This window comes from Typopeltis vanoorti, chromosome 15, assembly GCF_054136105.1.
Source record: "Typopeltis vanoorti isolate ZY-2024b chromosome 15, IOZ_Tvanoo_1.0, whole genome shotgun sequence".
Lineage (NCBI taxonomy): Eukaryota > Metazoa > Arthropoda > Arachnida > Uropygi > Thelyphonidae > Typopeltis > Typopeltis vanoorti.
Genome location: NC_143563.1, coordinates 8,675,823 through 8,699,571, shown reverse-complemented (window position 1 = coordinate 8,699,571; position 23,749 = coordinate 8,675,823). Strand labels below are relative to the sequence as shown.

At 37.1% G+C, this 23,749-nt stretch overlaps 1 protein-coding gene across 2 annotated transcripts in view; it reads right to left on the bottom strand.

Annotated features, from left to right (window-relative positions):
* The window catches only part of LOC150098343 (uncharacterized), a 554,092-nt gene that overhangs the window by 45,629 nt on the left and 484,714 nt on the right, over positions 1 to 23,749 (bottom strand). For both annotated transcript variants that reach the window (XM_090404722.1, XM_090404723.1), the window contains one exon: positions 9,885 to 10,029. In XM_090404722.1, coding sequence (XP_090260848.1) covers positions 9,885 to 10,029 — 145 coding nt within the window. The remainder of the gene's footprint in view (positions 1 to 9,884; positions 10,030 to 23,749) is intronic.

The following is a 23,749-nucleotide window of genomic DNA, read 5'->3' as shown; positions in this document are numbered from 1 at the left end:
TCTTCAGTGGAAGCCAGGCCCAGTGTTGTACTACCTTACCCCAGTCCTGAAGATATTTTCAGGTGCAAACTTTGTTTGCTCACACTTGGATAAAGGATTAAACTAAATTTATTATAATCTAACCAAGTGAAAAATAAACTTTCAACATCTTTCTCTAAATCGAGTAATTTAATAAAAAAAAAGGTGTCAAACCTTTTGGCAACTCCTATAGGTAGAGATGACCTTGCTAATGCTTCTGCCTGGTATCTCCAACTCTGGGCCTGGCTCCCACTGAAGAGACCTCAATAAAGGTCGAAACTAGTCTGGGTAGTGGCCCTTCCCTTAATGCATAACATTATACATATCCGCAAGGAGACGTGTTTTGCATTATGGGAGATACTGAGATAGGAGTGATGTTAGCTTGGTCAACCTTTGCTACGAGTTTCCCGGTGTTGTACTACCTTACCCCAGTCCTGAAGATACTTTCAGGCGCAAACTTTGTTTGCTCACACTTGGATAAAGGATTAAACTAAATTTATTATAACTAAAGTAGCAACCATGTCCCTGATCGAGGAATGTGACCATGCAGTCTTCTCCCAGAAGGTTGTTCAACATGTGGAAATTTCAGTCAAGAAAGGCTTTATGTGGAACTACAAAACAAGCGATAAACTAAGGAGGCAACTTGAAGCAGTGATGTGGCATAAGAAACTACATGGAATGAATATCGTTAGTGCATGGGAAGTGGTCAAGGATTGTTTCAACAAGGCAGTATCAGAGTACATACCCAACAGGATAAACTGAGTAGGGATTAAGAAGATGATTAGTAATATAAAGCAGGAGCCTCAAAAACAGAAAGCATTTTTTTTTTAAATATCTGGTCCACACACAATAAGTCACAAAACCTATAGCACACTAGTGCCATGTGTAGGCAAGAGGAATAGAAGAAAGGAGGTCTTCACATTTTGCTTGAACAGCTGAGGGTTGTAATCTTTGGGGAAGACAGTTCCAAAGGACAGAAGTACATGGAATGAAAGAGGAGCAGTAAAGTTGGTTCAGTGAGTTTTAAGATGGACAGTAAAAGGGTGTTGGTTAGCAGTGGCTCTTGTTTTAATGATTTTGGAGGAAAGTAGAGGAATAATAGTGGCAATTCAGCAGAGCATTGTCCATGAAAGTATCTCTAGAAGAGGCACAATGCAGAAACTGAATATCTATGAGAGAGAGTGAAGTGGGTCGGTGAGAAAGGGGTCATTAATTAGCCGGATTGCCCTCTTCTGGATAGAATCAAACAATCATAGAGAGAATTTTAGTATTTTGGAGAGAATATTCCATCGCTCAGTGGATTCAGGCTTTGTACAGAGTTAGCAGTTGTCAAGGTGTGAAGTAGTGTCTTGTGCAAAAAAAAATACATGACATTTTTTGGTGGCTGCAGAAGCTGTAGTTAAAATATGGTTGTGCCAGGAAAGATCGGATCTGCAAGTTAGTCCAAGAAGAGAAATCTAATTGTGTTCGGATATCTCAGTATTACTGAAAGTAAGGGGGGGAAGGATGCAAGCTCTTTCTTGCTAGAGATAAGACAGAACTGAGGTTTGGTGACAATGAAGGTTACATGTCCTTGCCCTACTGGGATATAGCTAGGAGATCTGAGTTCAGGACCCCTGGTCATGGTAGATCCTGAGAATTCTAATACTTGAGCACTAACAGGTTTGTCAAATGAAAAGGAGGAATGGAGTGTATACTGTCATCAGCAAAGCTATAGATAGGATTGAAAAAGTCTGTGATAACAGGTCATTTATATACAAGAGGAAGAGAGTGTGTTGAGAATTTGTTGCATCTGTTGGCATGTTTTCAAGAGATAAACCTAAAAACCAGATTTTTTACTTCTGTTATTATTATTATTATTTTAGATATTATTTTAGAAATGAAGCACATATCGATAATAGCACAGATTGGTTATTGGCAAATTCGTAGCATACACCATCTTTCAGCGTGACAATTTTGATAAAAATATGTTGTTTTAAGGATACTTGCGACATAAGACTGAATGATATAATCACGTAATCACAAGAAAGATATTTATTTAACCAAATATTGTAATACCACCGACGATGGTCTGCTATTTCCAGACCGAAATATTTGGTTAAATAAATATCTTTCTTGTGATTACGTGATTATATCATTCTTGATAAAAATATGCCACTGGCACCAACCATAGTGTTCCTATTTCTGCATATCAATACATATTAACCTCGAAGGAAAAGAAGGTTGGATAAATGGTGGATTACTTACTCCTAAATAAATCCACTAAATGAAGAGTTTTTAAACTGAATAGCTGCTGTAACAAATTTGGTATGAAAATCAGCAATAAAAAGACAAAAAAAGTGGAATTATGATTCTTACATCTGATGGAGCTTGAGAACGCATCGTGTGAGGCCTAAACTAAACAATACAATGCCTCTACAACTCTCCATGCAAAAATTCTAGCTTTGTGTAACTTTCAGGAGTGACTCCTTGTTTTCTCCCATCTTGGAAAGTTATTTTAGCATCTATTTTATAAAATCCTCTTAGTTTCTATCATATTTTCTGTTTTCTATTTATAAACTCAACTTTATAACCCACAAACCTTCCGCCTGTCTTTAGTGAGTGCAGTCCACAGACCTTTCAACATACTTTAGTCATTCATCTCAGAATTGACTGCCAAAATTCTGTAAAGAACAAAGAAAGTTAAGTGTAAACTTGATTGTAACAAAGGAAAGTTCCAGACAAAGAAATATTCCAGACGGATTAACTTATGACCTAAGGCAATCACTATTGCGAAGTTCAAGTATGTACGGGGTTTCCTGTCTTAACGCAATGACGAAAAAGGTGACAGGTGCAGTTCCAAGGTCGAAGGAAGAGAATAAAAAGGGGAAGGAACAATAGATCAAGGCTCCCTTTCCTGCAGGTAGTTGAGAAGGCTCTTTCTAGTTGGTGGCTTGTGGCGCTTAGGCGGTCACTTTTTGGTTTGTGTCATCGCCTCTACCTAGACGCTGTTTCGGCTCTTGGTTTCAGTCCTAGATGCAAGGAATTCCAGTGTGTCTTGCCGATTCAAGGTCGCAGATCCACGTCCTGCCAGTAGACATCCAGAAGTAATAGAAGGCTCGATTATGCAGAACGACGGTCAGTTCGGGACTTCCAGCGGCCAAGTTTCCTAAAGGTCTCCATTGATGAAATGTCTTCAATATCGTAAAAGACGCCCGGTAGTGAGCTATATCAGATCTACTAATGTGGACTAGATGACTAAAAAGTAAGGCCTTGTATAGGAATTTTCTAGAAGTGAAATTTGTGGAAGAATTTACTATTGTATTGAAATTTTGTTAGAGTTAAGAACAGTAATAAGGACTCTAGGTTGTGAGTTAAATTTTTGTGAAATATCCTGCTCAGTTGTGCATGTTAAGATAGAGTTAATATATTTGACGGTTTAGAGTGCGCGATATAATTTAATGTCTGAGTTCAAATATGATGTAGTATGCACAAGTCTGTTTCAGTGTATGAATAATTTGTGTGAATAATTAGTGCATTAGACCAATTGTTTAAAGGAGAATTGTAAAGCTAGGTTGATTAATTTGAATCCAAGCTAATATTGCTGAAAAATATAGGAGCCTGAGCAGTTTTGAATGTTTAGTGTTAACTTTTAATGTACATTCAATTAGCATGAATAATTGTTTTGTTTGTCAAATAATTTGCCTGATTCCTGCATACCAATGCACTGCTCATAAAACTTGAATCTGTGTCACCTTGAGAGATAAGTAGCCACGACTGATAGACAAAAATTCTGTGTTGCTAGATTTAGTAATAAGTACAAGAGAAAAATTCCGTACCGTGCTGAGTGTTTTTCTTTGGAAGGATATTCAATTCCTATCTATGAATCCTGATGGCGCAGTCGATACAAACAAATAAATTTTCAGAATTCTAAATAGAAAAATGGTAGCAGTTCAGACAAAGAAATTGGCTCCAGCTAGAAGCAATTTCTTAGTTCTAAAGTTTTGTGCACGTGAAGAATCATAATTATGGCCTTGAGACAAGGGGGGGGGGGTAAAGTAGAATGAGAGGATTAAAAATAAGAGACTAATTCAAGCAATGTATTTAGAGCTCGGAGTTACGACTCTATATCAAGTAGAGTACTTAAGTTTAAGTAAAGTAAAATATTGAGTATAGAACTTTTGAACAAGTACAAAAACAATGAGTCATTTTTCAAAGGCACAAACGACTTAGATTTTTATAGCCTTATGAATGGGGAATAATAATGGCTCATCAGGGTCTTTCTTAACATAGAAGTCACTATTTCAGTTATTTTGCCCACTTCTGTGATATATATCTTCTGAATTTTAACTTCTTGACAGCAATCACTCCATAATCCCTAGCCTCATCAATATCTAACAGGCAATCTCAGCAAAATATAAAGTACAACTTAAAATCCCTTCATTCCAAAGTGCATAACCTTACACTTAGCCATATTAAACTGGCCAACACTAACCTTTTCCACATTAATTGCATTCAAATCATCCAGAAGAACCTCTAAATCATGTTTATTAACTAACCCCCTCCGCTGCCCAATTTAGCATGATCAAACAATTCGATATTTGCCATCAAATCATTCCCAATATTAATGTACAAAGTGAACAGCAGTGACTAAAGCATACAGAATCCTGTGCAAAATCACTGGTCATCTGCCTTTTTAACTCAGCCCCATCATATACTAACCTCTGATGTCTGTCCATTAGCCACTCTCTTAATCACTTCATCACCTTCATGTCAAATTTCAACTTGCATAACTGTTTCATGCAGGATCAAATGCCATTTTATTGTAGAAAGTGAATAAATTACTAAGACAAGATCTTCCCTTCACAAAGCATAGCTTTTTGGTCTCCATCCACAGTAGAATATTATATCCAAACCATTTCTGGATTCTATCATTAATCAACTTTTCCATGCCTTAATCAATACTCATGAGATACTGCTTAGTACATAATTTGTTCTCCTTGGCTTGGTGTTTCTTTTATGTAATGAGATAATTCCACCTTGTTTTCACTGTGAACTCTGCTATTTCTAATGTATAAATTAACCTCCAGTAATGCTGCTGCTGCTGCTGCAGCATTATCTTATTATTATTACAAGCAGCTCCAAGGAGTCCTTAGACTCATCGAGGGAGGCCCAACTTCATGTCAAGAACAACTATTCAATATTCACACAGTATCTATCATACTTCACCTTGAACTCATTCACAGTCACGGCACCCACAACAGACTCTGGCAGCTTATTCCACTCATTTACCACTCTCCAAGTAAAAAACCTAGCTCTAACACCCTTGCTAACCACACTCTTACCAAGCTTCCATGGATGGCCCCTAGTCTTCCCACCACCAGTCCTATTCTGAAAAATATCTTCTGAATTAATCTTACAGAAACCCTTCAGTAATTTGAATGTCTCAATCATATCACCCCTTTTCCACCTATCAACCAATTTCTGTAGCCCACAAATCTTCAACCTGTTCTCATAAGGTTCATTCCATAGTCCTGCTATTATCTTGGTCACTCGTCTCTGGATCCTCTCCACCTCCTCCCCATCGAGAAGAAACCCTGGCACCCATATCTGGGCACAGTAGTCTAGATGGGGTCTTATCCAGTGGTATGTTGGTAAATTTTTAACAACTGGCTTGCTTTATGAAAAATTTGATTCTTCACAAAGGTCTATTGTATCTTCAGATGTCTTTGTTTTTGCTTCTTCAAATTTTGTCCTTTTAATGTTTAAAAAGTTTCGTTCTATTTAATTTTTTCAACTAACGGCTATCTGCTTTTTCGACCTCAAAACTCTAACCATGATTAAAATTATTTTAATTATTAAAAAAAAAAGAAAAAACCAAAATAAAAACATGCATTAAAGAAAATTTTCCTATATCACTCCCAAATCCCTGACCTCGTCAATCCCCTGGAGTACAGTTCCACCGATGTGATAAACTGCTGCTAATGTTTTCATCCCAAAATGCAAAACCTTACATTTTTCCACATTAAATTGATATCCATTCTCCTTAGCTCAATGCTCCAAATTATCCAAATCATCCTGCAAAATTTTGACATCTTGAGCATTCACTATTGCTCTACCTAACTTTGCATCATCTGCAAACAGATGCACAGTTCCTCTCAGATCCTTTCCTATATCGTTAATGAACAAATTAAACAGTAGTGGTCCAAGAACAGAACCCTGAGCCACACCACTAGTCACAGGCGTCTTTTGGATTCTACTCCTGAATAAACCACTCTCTGATATCTCTCCATCAACCACCCTCCTATCCATCTCACAAACCCCAAATCCATTCTCATATGCTGCAGTTTACTGATTAGAATTCCATGTGGTATCCTATCAAAGGCTTTAGCAAGGTCGAGTAAAATCACTGTAAACCTGTTACCCTTATCCAGTTTAGCCGTCACTGTGTTATAGAACATGAGCAAGTTACTGAGGCATGATCTACCCTTCACAAAACCATGCTGTCCCCCCATACAGTATCCCATTTTCATCTATCCAATCTTGTATTTTCCTCTTGACTATTTTCTCCAAGACCTTGACAACAATTCCTGATATGCTGATCGACCGGTAATTTTCAACAGCAGTCTTGGAACCTCCTTCATGTAGTGGAACTATTTTCCCCTCTTTCCACCCCCTTGGGACTAACCCAGATCTGAGACTCAAATTAAACAAAATGGTCAAAGGCACCGACAATTCTTTAGCTGCTTCTCGTACGACACGAGCTGGTATACCATCCAGTCCCGCAGATGAATTGACATTGAAGTTTTGTAATAGACTATTCACTTCCACTTCATTCACTACAATTCCCGTATAAGCTGTTGGTTCTTCCATTTCTGCAATGTCACCACCTGGATGCTATACTCTTGCGAAGTGCTCACTCAGTAATTCTACTATATCAACTGATTCGGTTACTTCCCTACCATTGGCATTCTTTAAAATCAATCTGCCGTATACATTTTTTTCTTTTACTTGCAACACATCGAAAAAAAAAACTGTTTGGGATTCTCTTTAGACTGCATGGCTAATGTTCTTTCATAATCCACTTTTGATTTTCTTACCACATCTTGGCTAAATGATACATCCAGGCCAAGATTCATACCACAAAATGATGCGCTGTTAACCAACTTTTGCAATATATCAACCAAGACTACTCGTGAGATACCATTTAGTATATAATCTGTTAATCTTTATGTAATTCATCTCTTTCTTCTGCTTCTGTCATCACAGTATTCATCATCATTAAATTTCTGATTATGTACCCTCAAGGGACATACAGAGATACAATGAAAGTACTACACAATAAGTTTACCTTATATTCCCCACTGACAATTTTCCTCCAGATTAGTCTGCTAGATCAGGAATCTAGATTAGTCTGCTAGATCAGGAATCTAGATTAGTCTGCTAGATCAGGAATCTATATTGTCATATCTTATATTTTTCAGCCTCACAAGAATCTTCCAACTGCATCAAGCCACAAAGACATAGGTCTTTCCTTTGGGTCAATTTTCTACCACCATGGCACCACAATACCTGTTTTGCTACCTTTTCATCTCTTATTTTTAAAGTGACCAAACTATCTTAGGTTATCTTTACTCGTACACATTCCTGAATGCTCAAGTTACTCACTAATGCCTTCATTTTTAATGATTCTTCATGTAAAACAAAAGAAATTAGATTTAATATAAACTCCTTATTTTGCTCATTCATACAGAAGACCAGTTATTACAACATTCAAAACACACTTCCTCATATCTCAGTCATAGTGAACAGGTTGCACTATTAGAGTTCAAGGGAAGTAAATATAACTCTGTAATTCTAAGTTAACTCAACAATAATGGAAAAAATAATAAAAAATATGGCAATCACTTTCCAGAACTTCGAGAAAGGCATACAATCTGAGCAGTTAAGGTTAGGGCAATGATTCAATCGTTCACAAGTTTCAAGGAACAGATGATCCACATCATCTACATATCATAGTCATATTGTGGGTTTGAGAGAGACAGAGTGTAGGACCATGTTTCTGAAGTGTTAAGTAAAATAGTCAGAGTTCATTGTAAAACTGAATAAGACTACTTTGGAAAGAAGAGGGAGAGATAGAGTTTGAAGGAGTACTGATATTTCTTTAGGGATACATTAGTGAAAAGGGAGGCTATGTCAAAACTGACAATAATGTCAGACTATTTTAATAATAAAGTGATGTAAACACCTTCGCACTACTTGTATATGGAAAATATGACTTCTGCATTACTTCAACCATAGTATCCCTTCTGGGTCTGTCTTCCACTGATGACAACTTGCTGCCCATGGAGTAGAGTAGTTTTTCTCAGTGGCTGGTTTTTGCATCTCACTGGGTGAAGCCACCACTGAGCTTCCTGTCCTGGAATGATTCAGGCCAGGAGTGATGCGTTTAGTAGTGATCCTTTAGGATCACTCAGTGAGATTTATATTGATACTGTAGATCACTCAGAATTTTTGGAGAGGTATCCCCTGCACATTAACATACTCCAATAAAGGTCAAAACCAGTTTGGGTAATGGCCCTTCCCATAATGCAAAGCAATATACACATTTGAAAAGCATGTGCTTTGCATTATGGGATACTAAGACAAATGATGTGAAGTCAATAGCCTCTATACACAAGTAGACCAGTCCTGTAGATACTTCACATGCAAACTTTGTCTGCTTACACTTCAATAAAGGATTAAAACCAGGACTATAATTTCTTGGCATCTTTAATTTAGTCTAACCAAGTGGAAAAACTTTCAATATCAAGATAATCTATATTGGCTATGATATTGAGAATTCTGAGAAAAATTACAGAGTTAATTTTTTTTTTTAAATTTAATTTTTTTTTTGGTTCCCATCCATGAAAAGTTTTTTTTGTGCAAGCTTATAATATATTTGTATCATGGGTGGGATAAGGATTTTTTTTTCTCATTTTTATCAATTTTACATATTCTTTTTGTATTTCCAATTTATTTTTCACATAGTCTGGAAACCCTGGTTTAGAGACCAAACATGAAACTTTTTCAAGCCACTTCAGGCCTCCAATAAGCAGGATGATGGTCTAACACTGGACGATGAAATTTATCTTCCACCTAAAGTCAATCACAAATATTCAAGCCCATGGCAGGATTTGAACCCACAGCCTGCTAGTAGGAGAGCAGGTACATTAACCACTAGGCCAACCAGGCCAGCAATTGTTGTGGTATAGTTATTTGAAAGAATAAAAGAGTAAAGTGTTTGATAAAATAGAATGTAAATATCATGTATCAGGAGGACCCTAGAGGAAAACCATGATCTGTTGGCTTGATGACAGTAATACATATAACCTTAATTGTGATGGACTATCATAATTGTTCATTCCCTGGAGGTGAGTAAATATCAGGAATTGGAGAACAGGTACGTTAACCACTTGGTCAATCAGGCCAGCAATTGTTGTGGTACATTGGATGGGCTAAGGATTTTTTTTTCTTCTCATTTTTATCAATTTTACATATTATTTTGTATTTCCTATTTATTTTTTACATAGTCTGGAAACCCTGAAACAAATGATTATAACTTTATGACTGAAACCTCTGAAGTTAGCACTGTAAATTCCATATAAGATGTCCCCCAATGTTAAGAAATCTTCCAATACAGAGATGATCTGCTTGTCTCAACAACAATATATGCATATACAAGTTCTGTGAGATCAACCATTTCCAAATTTCACTACCTATTAATAACAGCCAGAGAAGCAACAAAACTATACTGATAAACACTATCATTTATGCTGATGTTAATATAATAACAAATTATTAGATGATTATAACATGTGTAGAGAGGACATGCAAAATATTCTTACCTCTACATGAGTTCCTGAGTTAATCTGATCTATTATTTTAGCTCTATACCAGGCATCATATTCAACACTTCTGGCTGCCACAATACTTCCAACTGATTGGATAACTGAAGTATTTGCAGTGAACGGAGTATCTTTATAATCTTCACTAAAAAATAATCATGCAGTAGTTTATTATTAATAATCACAAATTGACTAAATAGAAAGTAAAAAATATATTCACACAGTTTCCATATATATATATATATATATATATATATGGAAACTATCTGATAAATATGGTGTGTGTGTATATATATATATATGTCATATTTACCAGAATATAACTCCCACTTTTTTTTGCCAAAATTAAAGCTAAAAAATCATGGTGCAAGATATATGCAGGGATTTTTGGAAAGTAAAGTTTTCAGGAAAAAACTGAAAATGGGTATGACTTACCAAGGATCTCCTTTTCACTATCGCTACTTCTGGCCTCTAGAGCAGTTTCCTTGCTCTAGAGGCCAGAAGTAGTGATAGTGAAATTCATCATCAAAGTCACCTACCCAAGTAACGTCATCTTTTTCCCATTATTTCATGTAAAAATTACCAGTAATTTACAAGACTTGAGATACGTAATGAACAATCCTTCATGAACGACTAATGAGAAGTGAAAGCAGAGTGTGAAATAGACAGCAATGGTAGGCCATTAGAGATAGAGCAGCTATGAAAATGCATATGATTGGTGAGGTATTAACAAAAGATCACGTGACCAAAAGAGAAAGGCAAGCTGACAATTTTTTTAGTCGAAATGCTAATTTTCTTCAACTGAATTCCATAATATCTCAAACTGCCATAACAACATTCACTATATATTTCTTAGTTTTAACAAGTTCGGTTGCATTTCATTGCTGCCTGTTTACGTTTGAGCTGGCGGATGGACTCACACACATCTAACTATAGTTTTCAGTTAGATACTGTGTTTGCCTGTGCAACATATGGTTTTGCTTGAGTCTATACAGCATGGTTTCTGTGGGAGGGAACATTTGATTCATTAGTTAGTTCTGTTTTTATCCCAGTTGTTGCTAATTGCACTATTTGTTGAGAAATATATTACACAGACTGCAAATGTCTCTGTACTTTATTCAATGATACAATAAAACTACTTGTTTTTCTTGCATCTGCAGTAGTGGCTGTGTTGTTTACTGTGGGGGGGGATGAGTTATCGCCCTGAATTTAAACTGTTTCAACTTTTTTTTCATGTGTGAGGTATATGCGAAACTTTTTCATTTCTTTTTTCATAAAGTAAAATCGGGGGGGAGTTACATTCAAGTAAATATGGTATATCTTTGATATTAACTCCACACAAGGGGAGGGGGGGAGTAATTAGGAAGAAAGAAGGAATCTGTTGATATGTTTTTTTTTTTTCAACAGATGGAGATCACAGACCTTGGAATAATGGTATAGGGAAAGCTAATCCAAAAACAGAAGCTAAATAGAATGAAAGAATAGAATATGAAATTGCATCTTCATCTTTCAAATCCAATGTTAACAGGTTTCTTTTTTGGTTTTCAGCCTTTTGCTCACCCACAAAACCACATTTGTCAAATGTTGTGCTCCCAAAAAAAGGGAGACAAAAACCTACCATCCAACTACTGACCAAATACCATCGCTGCAATCCTCTTAAAAATAATAAAGTTAGCAGTAGTAAACTTCATCACTACCTAGAAGCTCACCATTTAATCAGCAGCCGGTGTGGATTCCACCAACTGAGATCCATGGTTGATTTCTCTCTCTTACATCACCCAACACTGGACATGTGCCATGGAAAATTTGGAGAAACATGCACTGTTCCCCCTCAACATTACCAGGGGAATTGCCTTCCTTCTGTCTATCTGCCACCTTCTCTTCGAGTTTTGCCACCATGCAACAGTTCTATTCTATTCTATAACAGCTCTGTTCTATCACTTATCTTTTTCTCTTATACATCAATGACCTACTCTCAATCACTACAAATCCTATCTATAGCTTTGCAGATGATAGCACTCTCCATTTCTTATTTTTTGGTGGAATCCTTTGACAAACCATGTACTTCCCAAACATCCCTTACATCAAAATCATTTGCAACCAGTGCCTTAAACACTGATCCCTACACCATCCTCCAATGGTGCAAGAATAACCAGGTTACATCCAATGCTGCCAAAACACAGTCTTCTCTTTTCTCTTGCAAAAGGTGATCTCAGCTCACTTCCCCTTATCGTTTCATTCATTCCTCATTTATTCCATCTACCTCTGTCCTCTGGAACAGTTTTCTACATAATGTGTTTCCCAACATTTTCAACCTCCAGCTCTTTAAGTTCTTCAAGAAAACTGTCAGCAGATTTCTTCTTTTGCAATCCTTTCTCAATCGACACCTCACATATGGCACCAATATACTATAGAATCTTGTACCTCTCTAGTGTGGAATAAATATATGTATAAAAAATATTCACCATTCTCGAAGCAAACAATCTATTCTGCACACTCTTACTAATCACACACTTATACGACTTCCAGAGGTGACCCCTGGTTTTTCTATTTGTCATGTACTGAAAAATTTCTTTTGTTTCAATCATATTAGAACCCCTTTAACAACTTATAAGTTATGCCTCCTCTTTTCCATTGTATCAACTGAACTTCACAACCCACATACCTTCAATCTATTCTCACAGGGAGAATTCCATAGACCTGTCACTAGCTTGGTCACTTGTCTCTGGATCCTTTCCACCACTTCCTGATCCCCAAGAAACCAAGTGACCAAAACCATGCATAGTAGAGATGTGGCAGAAGGATAATGAGTTGTCAATCTTTATATTTTAGCATTGTTCCAAGTAATCCTTTGACCTATTTTATCAATTTTTGCAATATGGCCTCTGAACTTCACCTTTCAGTCCACCAGTGGCGCACCCAAGGAGGGGGCCGAGGAGTCCCCCCCAAAAGAAAAAGAAAAAAAACACTAGAAAAATTTCCAAAAATCTTTTCCTAATTAAAAGTCATTTTTTTTTATTTATGTTGTTTCGTGTCTTCTATTTCTATACTACTTATGAAATAGCAGCCACATAAGGTGGGAATACCCTACAGCTCTCAGGAATCCCGGCTGCTGTGAACGTAAGGCGAAAGAAGTAGTGCTCTTGAGGACCGAGTGCTACTTCGTTTGCCCGAGCCAGGCCAGAGGAGATCACTGGTATCATGTATTGGCAATCAATGCAGATGCTCAGTCATAGGTCGTATGCAATGTGGTGTGCATTCTGAAAACGTGTACTCAACTCGGTCCCCAAGATTAAATCATGAGTGCTCCCCCCCCCCGAAGATTAAATCCTGAGTGCGCTACTGCAGTCCACCACTACCCTCATCAATTTCAATAACTATCAGTACAATACACTGTATATAATCTTTTCATCCTGAAGTGCATAACCTTATATTTTTCAACATTAAATTGACAGTCATTGTACTTTATCCACAATGTCAATGTATTTAAATCATCCTGCAAAATATCTACACCACCTTTATCAACTACTGTTTTGCATCATCAGCAAACAATTAAATCTCTCTCCAATTAAATCATTCTATATATCATTAATATACAAACTGAATAGTAGTGGCTCTAGTACATAGTTTTGAGCACTCCACTAGTCACCCTCTTCTAGATTTCACTCCATCATCTACTGCTCCCTAGTGTCTATCTGTCTGTCTATCAGCCACCCATCTATCCATGTCACCAGCTTCATAATCATTCAAATTTACTCCAACTTATGTAATAATTTTCCATGCAGTATTCTGCCAACAAGAGGCACAAGACAAAGAGACTCTCAATATTCCTGAGCATATTTATCATGCATTTAATAAGAACAATGGATGTCATAAAGGAGAATATAAGATGACTTTCAATTCAAGGGTACAAGAATAATTTATAATTTGCAGATCACATAGTCATTACTGAAGAAGATGAACTAGAAGGAACAAGGCTGAAGTGAAGAAGAAAAGAGATATGTTGATAATGAACATTGAAAAAGCTAAAACAATTATATTTGGAGAGAAGAGGATGAAAAAACAAATAAAAGGAAATGGATATGAGCTGGAATAGATTAGGAACTTCACATACCCAGGATGCAACATGACACGATTTAGACTGTAAAAAAAAAAAAAAAAAAAAGATTCTACGCAAAAGGTAACAAGAGAAGTGTATAGCAAAGTATAGTGCAAAAAAAAGCATTTAATGCAGGAAGTAAAAAAAATAAATCCGCTAACGCCTTTTTTTATTCCCGTATACGGGAGTAGGCGAGGCCATTTAGCCCTATCTAACTTTTGGAGACTGAGTGGGCAGTTCAATCTCCACTGGTACCCAATCAGAGATAGCTGGCCCAAGGCTATCACTAATTACGAGGCACGCAGTGAAGAGAGACGGCTCAAATGTGCTGCCATCTGGTGGTCCCTAACCCTAACACAATATATTTAATGTCTGAAATAATGTGGGTTCAACGGTTGATTTTCTTGAGTTTACAGGACGAAAAACCCGCTTGCCCGTGCCAGAGATCGACTAACTTGGGAACCGGTCGAAAAAAGGCTTAGAAAAATTTCCTCTAGTCACTGACTAGACTCGAAACCAAGTCTTCCTTCGTGCGGCCAAGTGCCGTGGTATGCAAACGCCACATCCACTGAGCTACACAGGCTCTTTGCAGGAAGTAATCTAAAGGAAATGAAAGCTTTTTTTTTGGACATGTCTACAAAATGGATAATAGCAGAAAGATCAAAATCTTGATGTCTGGTACAGTAGAGGTATAAACAGAAGAGGATGGCTATGGCAAGAGTGGGTAGATGATACGAAGGAGTGATGTGTCACGTGGCATCACCTGATGATTTATTATTATTAACATCTGACTTCCACAGAGTCTGAGAATCATTGTGGGAGGTGCACACTATCACAAACAAAGCTCATCCAACTGTACCTTAAACTCATTGAATATGTCTACATTCACAACACACTCAGGCAATGCATTCCACTTGCCAAACATTCTCCATCTAAAGAACCTTTGTCTCACTCGTCTGCTTACACTCTCCAGTTTCCAGGGATCACCTCTTGTTCTACCTCCTCTCTTCTCCCATTCTATGAAAAATCTCTTCCATGTCAACCTGATAGCAATCCCTGACTAACTCACAGATCTCAATCATATCTCTCCTCCTCCTCCAATTCACGAGGCTTGCAATTTACATTCTTTCAACCTGTCCTTGTACTCCACATTCCAAAGATCACTGACCACGTTTGTGAATCTTCTCTAAACCCTTTCTAACATATCCTTGTCACCATCAAAACACGATGACCAAAACTCTGCACAATAATCCATATGAGGCTTGATCAAGATGGAATAACCTCTTTATTTCTGCATGTCAGGGTCATCTGCATCATTGCCGTTATCCAATGTGTCATCTTCACAACTGTGTGGCTCTTGAATTTCAGTCCTTGTCCACCACCACTCCCAGATCTCTCATATCCTCTGTCTCCTTTAAAGTTTTCCCACCAAGTGTATAGTTTGCATCCCATCATTCCTTACCAAGTTTCAAAACCTTACAGTTCCACTTATCAGCCCATTCATGCAATCTATTCAAGTCCTCTTGTAAGGCAATAACATCTGCAGTGCTCTCTCCAATTTTGCATCATCTGCAAACAACTACATATCACCAGTTAAACCCATCCCAATATCATTAATATACAAACTGAACAACAATAATCCCAAAACTGACCACTGCAGCACACCACTAGTGACCTTCCGCTTTCTGGATACTGCACCCCCATATACAACCTTCTGATACCTATCTGACAGCCAGTCACTGATCCAACTGAGAATTATGTTTCCAATCCCATCTGTTTCAATTTATTTAACAGCTTGTTGTGTGGCAATATATCAAAAGCTTTTGCAAAATCTAAGAATACTACTGTGTATGCATCTCCCTTGTCCAAGACATTTGTCATCTTGTTATAGTACATAAGTAAGTTAGTAAAACATGATTACCCTTTAACAAACTCATGTTGATAACCACAGAGAATACTGCTGTTATTAACCCATCAGTATACTGTGTCTCACCAATCTCTCAAGTACCTTCACAACTCCAGATATACAAATTGGCATATATTTTGTAGCCACCACCTTTATGCAGTGGAACACTTTTTTAAAAAATAGGAATGCCAATGCTACTGCCAATTGCCTGGAACATTCCCTTAAGACGGTGGTGGTGATGATGGTGGTCATTGAATCATATTGCCTTGTTGATATCAAATTTATTTGTTTCCTCATATTGGTCAGCAGATCAACATCCAAAAGTCCAAAGTATTCTCAATAGGTTAGGAAAACATGTTGGAGGCTTAATGGAATGTATACAGTACTCAGAAAGGATTAATATAGGTTTAATACTTCCTATATTTCGTCCTAGTCACTAGGACATCTTCGGGGATTACAAAAACAACTAATGTAACATGAACACAAATATTATACAATACTAAGCCCAACCACATGGGTGACACTAAAGTCCCATCTAGGTGGAGTGCCCTCTAAGGGCGGTTGTAGGTGGCCTGGAATGTAAGGTGGTACCTCTGGCGATGAGTGTTTCCCAAATCTTCGGAAGCTTAATGCAACCGTATTTATTGAGATTTGTTTGATTTCTGAGAGCTGCTGCTACTGCTGTGTCTAAGAATAGTCTCCCTTTCTTGAATTTGCTGTGGTGAAGCATGGTGGTTTTCTTCCAAGAGACCCTGTGGGTGGTGTCCAAGACATGGTCAGCCAAGCCTGACTGACCATAGTTGTGTTTACAGATGTAAGACATGTGTTCCTCCAGGCAGATGGATGCTGATCTGCCTGTCTGTCCAAAGTACGCCAGCTTACAGGAACAGGGTACTTTGTAAACTCCAGGCAGAGAGAGAGGAGGGAGCTGATCTTTAGGAAATTTAGAAATATAGGAAGTATTAAACCTATGTTAATCCTTTCTGAGTGCTGTATACATTCCATTAAGCTTCCAACATGATGTCCTCACACTTAAGCCTCTACACATGACGATTATGAAAACTTTATGCTTCATATCAACAATAAACCCTTAGAAAGAGTAAAAGACTTTCAGTACCTTGGATCGTATATCAGCAATACAGAAAATGATATTAGAAAACATAAACAGCTGATTCTAGTTGAAAGTATATTTTTCACTTGGTTAGACTATAATAAATTTAGTTTAATCCTTTATCCAAGTGTGAGCAAACAAAGTTTGTGCCTGAAAGTATCTTCAGGACTGGTGTAAGGCAGTACAACACCGGGCTACTCGTTGCAAAGGTGGAGCAAGCTAACATCACTCCTATCTCAGTATCTCCCATAATGCTCACACTTGGATAAAGGATTCAACTAAATTTATTATAGCTGACTCTAGTCTTCCAAAACAAACTCTGTCCCATCTGGAAATCATCGTTAATATTATTAAAGACAAAATTAAGACTATACCATGCAACCAGTAGATCCATCTTCTTGTATGGTTCTCAAACCTGGACAATAAGCACCAAAAAAACTACAGATCTAATTAACTCCTTTGGAACTAAGTCTCAGGCTGATCCTTGTATACACTTGGATGGACCGTGCCACTAACTCTACTATACTAAATCAGGCTAAGCAAAAACCACTTGTCAATACAGCCAAAAAGCTACAACTCAGATGGCTTGGATATCAACTCAGACATCTCTTTTTTTGGAATTCCTCATCCTGTACAACCAGAAGATGGCAATTGCAGTAGAGGAAGACCATGTAAACAATTTTGGCAATACATATGTGAAACCATCAGAAGGCTGAATTGTAAAACTCCACCTGACATCTACCAGTTAGCTCAAGATACAGAGACTTGGAAGACCATAATTTGCAATATTTAATTTTTAATATAAATCTCTTTTCCCTTTTCACATTGTATCATATTATGAATGAACTATGATGATACTTCCTGCTCATTCACAATTAAGCCATCCTCTCCTATGTCCTCTACACTTAAGTTCTTCATGATTCCACCCTGATCAGGATGAAACAGTCTTATAAATTGATCACTAAATACCTCAACAATGTCTTCTGCAGCAGTTACCATTCTACCTTTTTTCATCCATTAACATCATCTTATCATAATCATTCTTCCCTCGATTTGCCGTATATCTAAAAAAACTCTAGGATTTTCCTTTGTCTGATTTGCTAATTTTTTCTCATACTGCACTTTTGTTATGTTTACTAACTGAGTCACTCTCCTGGCTTGTTCTTTATACTCTTCATGTAACTGATTATTACTATTATTCATCTTGTACTGTCTCCAAAGTACCTGCTTCTTCCAGATTTCATACTTAAGCTCCTCATCCATCCATTGTATAAGGTAGGTGTAAACCTACCTTATTCAGCCTTTTACTCTTTGGAATACATTTGCACATTGATGCTGATTTATTTGTCAGTTCCTAAGCAACCTAACTCCACATTCACTTATAATTATTCACTCCAATAATTATAAAATGTGATAAATTATAAGGAGGCCCCACCTTTTTACAGAGCCAAGCATTTTAACACTATCTTGGGCTCACAGTTACCCTTGCATAATGTAATTATTGACCCATTCAGATTTTATGATTTATGAAATTGTATTCATCATTGAATAATGATTATGTCCACCAATTCCTTTAATCCAAAGCTGAACCTACACTTGATGTCCTCACTCCTCCTCCTGTACATCTAGTTTCCCTGATTTTGCATTTTCAACTTTTCACTAAACAACACACTTCAATTATCTAATTGCAAAACTATTCAAATACAGTCCATCAAATTCACTCCATACATACCGAGGCAGCAGGTTCACAATCTTGTCTTTCTCATTCTTCTTTTTTGCTTCTATCAGCAACTCTTGCATATCTTCTCTCATTGCATTTGTTTTTTTGTCTTTCAAATCATTCATGTTGCCAAAACCTTTCACTTCTCCTCTATGTTATCTAATGGCATCACTGACATCCTTGATCTTTGCAAACATGCTTTCACCATATTCTCATTAAGTACACCTATTGTCATCAAATCACCATACAATAATTTCTCTCTACTCCCATTTTCTCACTCTTTCAGACTTGTCCCATTCGCTTTTTTTTCATTCTCCCTCCTTCTGTGCCACCACAAGCCAATTGTTTTCTCTAGTCATACTCCCATTTTATGCTGAAAGAACTATGTGTAAAGGTGCTATTTCTTTCCTTGCAGGCACCCTTATCATCCACATTATCGTCAGCAGTTTTTTTCATACTCTCATTGTCATTTTGTCCATCATCATTCACTCCTTCCACTAAATTCTCTACACCTTCCACTAAATACTCCTTCTACTTTCGCTACTCTCTCTTATATCATTAATTAATTAATTACTTTATTCCCTTGCTTTCAACATTTCTTAACTCACACACAAAACATTTCCATCACACCCTCTTTCCATTCAAATACCATAAACCATTTACTCTAGACAGGGAGTACACAGAACACACACTATATCACAAAAATCCCTCATGTCAAACTCAGTATATAAGAAAGCCTCGGTTTTCACTGTTGTATGCATTCTTCTTCATGTAACTTCCTCAGTGAGCGGGTGCAGCACCGTGTGATCCTGTTCATGATCTTATATCTTCACGCCATGTCCTTCGTTTTTTGCCTCTTGATCCTTTCCCCATAATTTTTCCTTCTAAAACTGTTAGTATCCTCTGTCCTGCTGAACCTCTCGGTACATATCCTGCCAATCTCATCTTTCTCTGGATCATTTCTTGTAATAAAGATCTCTGTGTTCTCTGTAGGACATCTGTATTTGAAACATGTTCTGTCCATGAGATTTTCAGAGCTCTTCTATAGCACTACATTTCAGAGGCCATTATCTCTTGTCTTACTCTCTTCTTGAATATCCAGGTCTTACTTCCATATCTGAAACTGGCCACGCTGATGTTCTTATCATTCTTTTCTTTGTCTCGATACCCACAGAACTTCTGAGCAGATCTTTATTTTTCCAGAAGGCATCTTTAGCTATGGCTGTTCTTATTTTTATTTCTTTATCTTGCTTCCCATATGCAGTAAAGTAGGTGTCTAAATATTTGTATTCTGTGATATGTTTAATTTTCATATTGTTTATGAATATTCCTGGCTCGGCTCTTTTTTCTTTTGAGATCTTCATAAATTTGGTCTTTTTTTGCATTTATATCTAATCCAAACTCTTTACCTTCTTCAATTAGTAACTGCAGTAATTTGATTAATTTGTTTCTGATATTAGAAAGGTACCATCAGTATATTTAAGATTGTTGTATTTTATGCCATTGATACTAATTCCTATTTTTTTTGTTTTTCAATCTTTTTCATCACTGTCTCACTATAAATATTAAATAGATTTGGTGAAAGAATACAACCTTGTCCAACTCTTCTTTTTATTTTCACTACAGAAGCCTCAGAGTTAAACAGCTTCATTTTCTGTTTGGTGTAAATCATTTTTATAATCTTAAGTACATGATCTTCTATGTCTAATTTATATAATATATTGAACATTTTTATTATGTTTCACCCAGTCAAAGGCATTCTGAAAGTCTATGAAGCATATGTAAATGTTCCTACTTCTTTCAAGTGATCTTTCTATTAGTATTTTTAGTTCCAGGATAGCATTAATGATCCCATTCCTCTTCTGAAACCTTTCTGTTCACTCAATTCACTGATTAAAGCTCTTTCAATTTCTTTGTTAACAATGGTTAAAATAATTTTAGATGCATGGGATATTAGGCACAGTTCTGTAATCCTTGCAATTTTGTGCATTATTTTTCTTTGGAATTATTATTACTACCCAAGACCCCATGGAGTCAAAGACTCATCTAGGAGGTCCATTTATCATACACACAGCTCATTATACCGTGCTTTAAACACACTTAAATTCTATGCAGACACCACACTCTCAGGCAAGGCATTACAATTATTCACAACTCTGCATGAAAAAAACCTGCTTCTCACTCCCCTACTCACATCCTCTTTATACAGTTTCCAGGGATGACCTCTGATTCTCCCCCGATCTCCCACTATTTTCTGTAGAACCTCTCCAGCACTGATCCCATAACAACCCCCTTACTAACTTGTAGGTCTCTATCATATCTCCCCTCTTCCTCCTGTCCACCAGACTCTGCAAGTTGCATCGTCTCAATCTTTCCTCATACTCGACATTCCAGAAGTTAGAAACTACCTTAGTCAGTCGCCTCTAGACCCATTCCAACATCTCTTCGTCCTTCTGAAAACCAGGTGACCAAATCTGGGCACAATCGTCCACGTGTGGCCTAATCAAAGCTTGATACAATGGAATAAGAATCTGTATCCTCTGTATCATTCCCAGAAGCCTTTGTGTTGTCTTCACAATTTTGGTGATGTGTCCCCTAAATTTCAGATCCTTATCCACTATCATCCCCAGATCTCTTATTTCTTCAACTTCCGACAATATATCCTCACCAAGCATAAATTCTGCATCCCATTTTTGTTTTCCAAATTTTAAAACCTTACATTTTGCAACATTGAACTCACATTCCCATTCTCATGCCCAATCAATCTTGCCCTCCTTCCACTCCTTAGGAACTTGACCTAGTGCAAGACTTGTATTAAAAAAATATGTCAAGGCCAGTGTCAACTCCCTGGAACATTCCTTCAGAATACGAGGTGATATATTGTAAAAATTTGATTTAGCTTAATAATGCCAGAAAGCCTTACATCAATTTTTACAGAAGTCAAGCCCTGTAAGGGTGTTATAAAAATAACCTGTATATCTGTATATAGTTAAAAGTTTTTAAAGTAAATAATCCTATAGGGACTGTCTGTACTTACTGCCCTAAAAAAGATAATTCTAGATTGTATTACACAAAGGCAATACATTGCCACAAGAAAACTTTGTATGTTAGCTCCTTATAAGGATATGTGAAAGTTGTTGGTGAATTCCGATTGTAAACGCTCAAGGTCAATGTCAGACGGACCGACAAACTTCAGACACACTTCCTCTGCCCGAACAAATAGGATTCAAGGAGTGTAGAAGAAGATCAAAGAAAAGGTTGTCCAGAAGTCGTCTTCGGTTACATCCGCCGGACAACCATCGGTACCCCAGTAGTTGTCCATCGGATGTAAGCCATCGAGGATGTGACTTCAGGAGAAGTCATGCCAGTGGTCTAAAAGAAAGATGACAGAAGCCAGTCCACCAGGCAATGCATTGATTTGATGATAAATCTTCGCCAGAAGCTATCGTCCGAACAGAGGAATTTTTGAGCGGGAAAGAATTGCTCCATTAGTTTAACGTGCACGCAAGTACTCCTCAAGCCGAAAATCTTCGCCCTAGTGACGGGAGGACAGCGTCCCAACAGAAGTCGTCAGTAAATCTATCAGCAGCGTAAAAAGGAGGAGAAAATCTGATACGAGAGGAAAAGGCCAGGACTCCAATCCGAAGCCAGGGAATGAGAATACGCAGTGGGTAGCAGCCCTAAAGCGAGTTTGATTTTTTCATTCCAATTTTGTGAATTATAGGAGAACTCTAATAGTGGACTGTTAAGATGAGGCTGCTGAATTTGAACAGAGTTAATGGCTGGATTTAAACGTTTAATAAGTAATAGAAGATCATGTGTGTAACAATTAGAGAGTAACAGTTTGTTAACAGTGCATTTGCCTAGAGTATTATCTTAGTATCTGAAGGATCAAACTTTTATATGTAATGACATTCTTATATGTATACCAGTAAAGAAGTAACTGTTTGTTAATGGTACTATTGCTTAGGATAGTAATTTGATATTGGAAGAGAGTGGTTATTTATGTGACATGATTTTCATGAATTGAAAGGGCATTTTAACATAATTGTTTTATGTAAGGTTAAACTAAGTAAATTTTTCTTTAATGGAATAATAGTGTAAATTGTTTTATGGTAAATAATGCTTTGTTTAATGTTAATAGAGTGTTGCCTGATATTTAATTCTTTGATGCACTGTTCTGAAAAAAATATTAGAGCCTATTAGCGGGAACCCAGGAGAAAGGATAGTAAAGGATATATAGTAGACCATGACTGCAGATATTAATTAATCAGGGATAATTTCCCATTACATCAGGGATAATGTAATGGGAAAACTACTGGATGCACTTAACACTTCTTATTACTAGAAAACAGACATCAGTGGCACAACATATCAAATAAATTTTCTGGTGTTCAAGGAATAAGAAGGCAAGTGCGGAAGGCAGTTAGAAAAAGCAGAAAAAGTCATAGCATAAAGTAATATATATAAGAAGGAATAGACTAACATTATAGAAGGAACGGAAATACCTAAAGTAAAGAAAGGTAAAGAGCATATAAAAGAACGCATATGATAGATATAGCAGAGAAACCCCTCCCCATTTACAATATTATTAAGTCCAACAGCCTTATTTACATCTAATTTGCTCAACTCCCCATACACCTCTTGCTCACTTATAGTCAGTCTCTCTTCCCCATCATCAACTGCTCTCAATCTCTCCATGAAGTCACATTCACAAGATTGAAAGACTTTTATGAACTGCTCATTAAGTATCTCCACCACAACTTCTGCTACTGCTGTCTTTATACCATTTTCTCCAATCAATATCATCCTTCCATAATTATTCTTTCTTTTGCTGGCTACATATCGAAAGAACTCCTTAGGATTCCTTTTGGCTTCATTAGCTAACTGCTGTTCATACCTCTCTTTAGCTACCCTCACCAACCAAGTCTTGCCTGGTCTTTGTAGTCCTCATGGAATTGGTTATTTCCAATTCTCTTATGCTGCCTCCATAATGCCCTTTTTCTCTGTATTACATACTTAATATCTT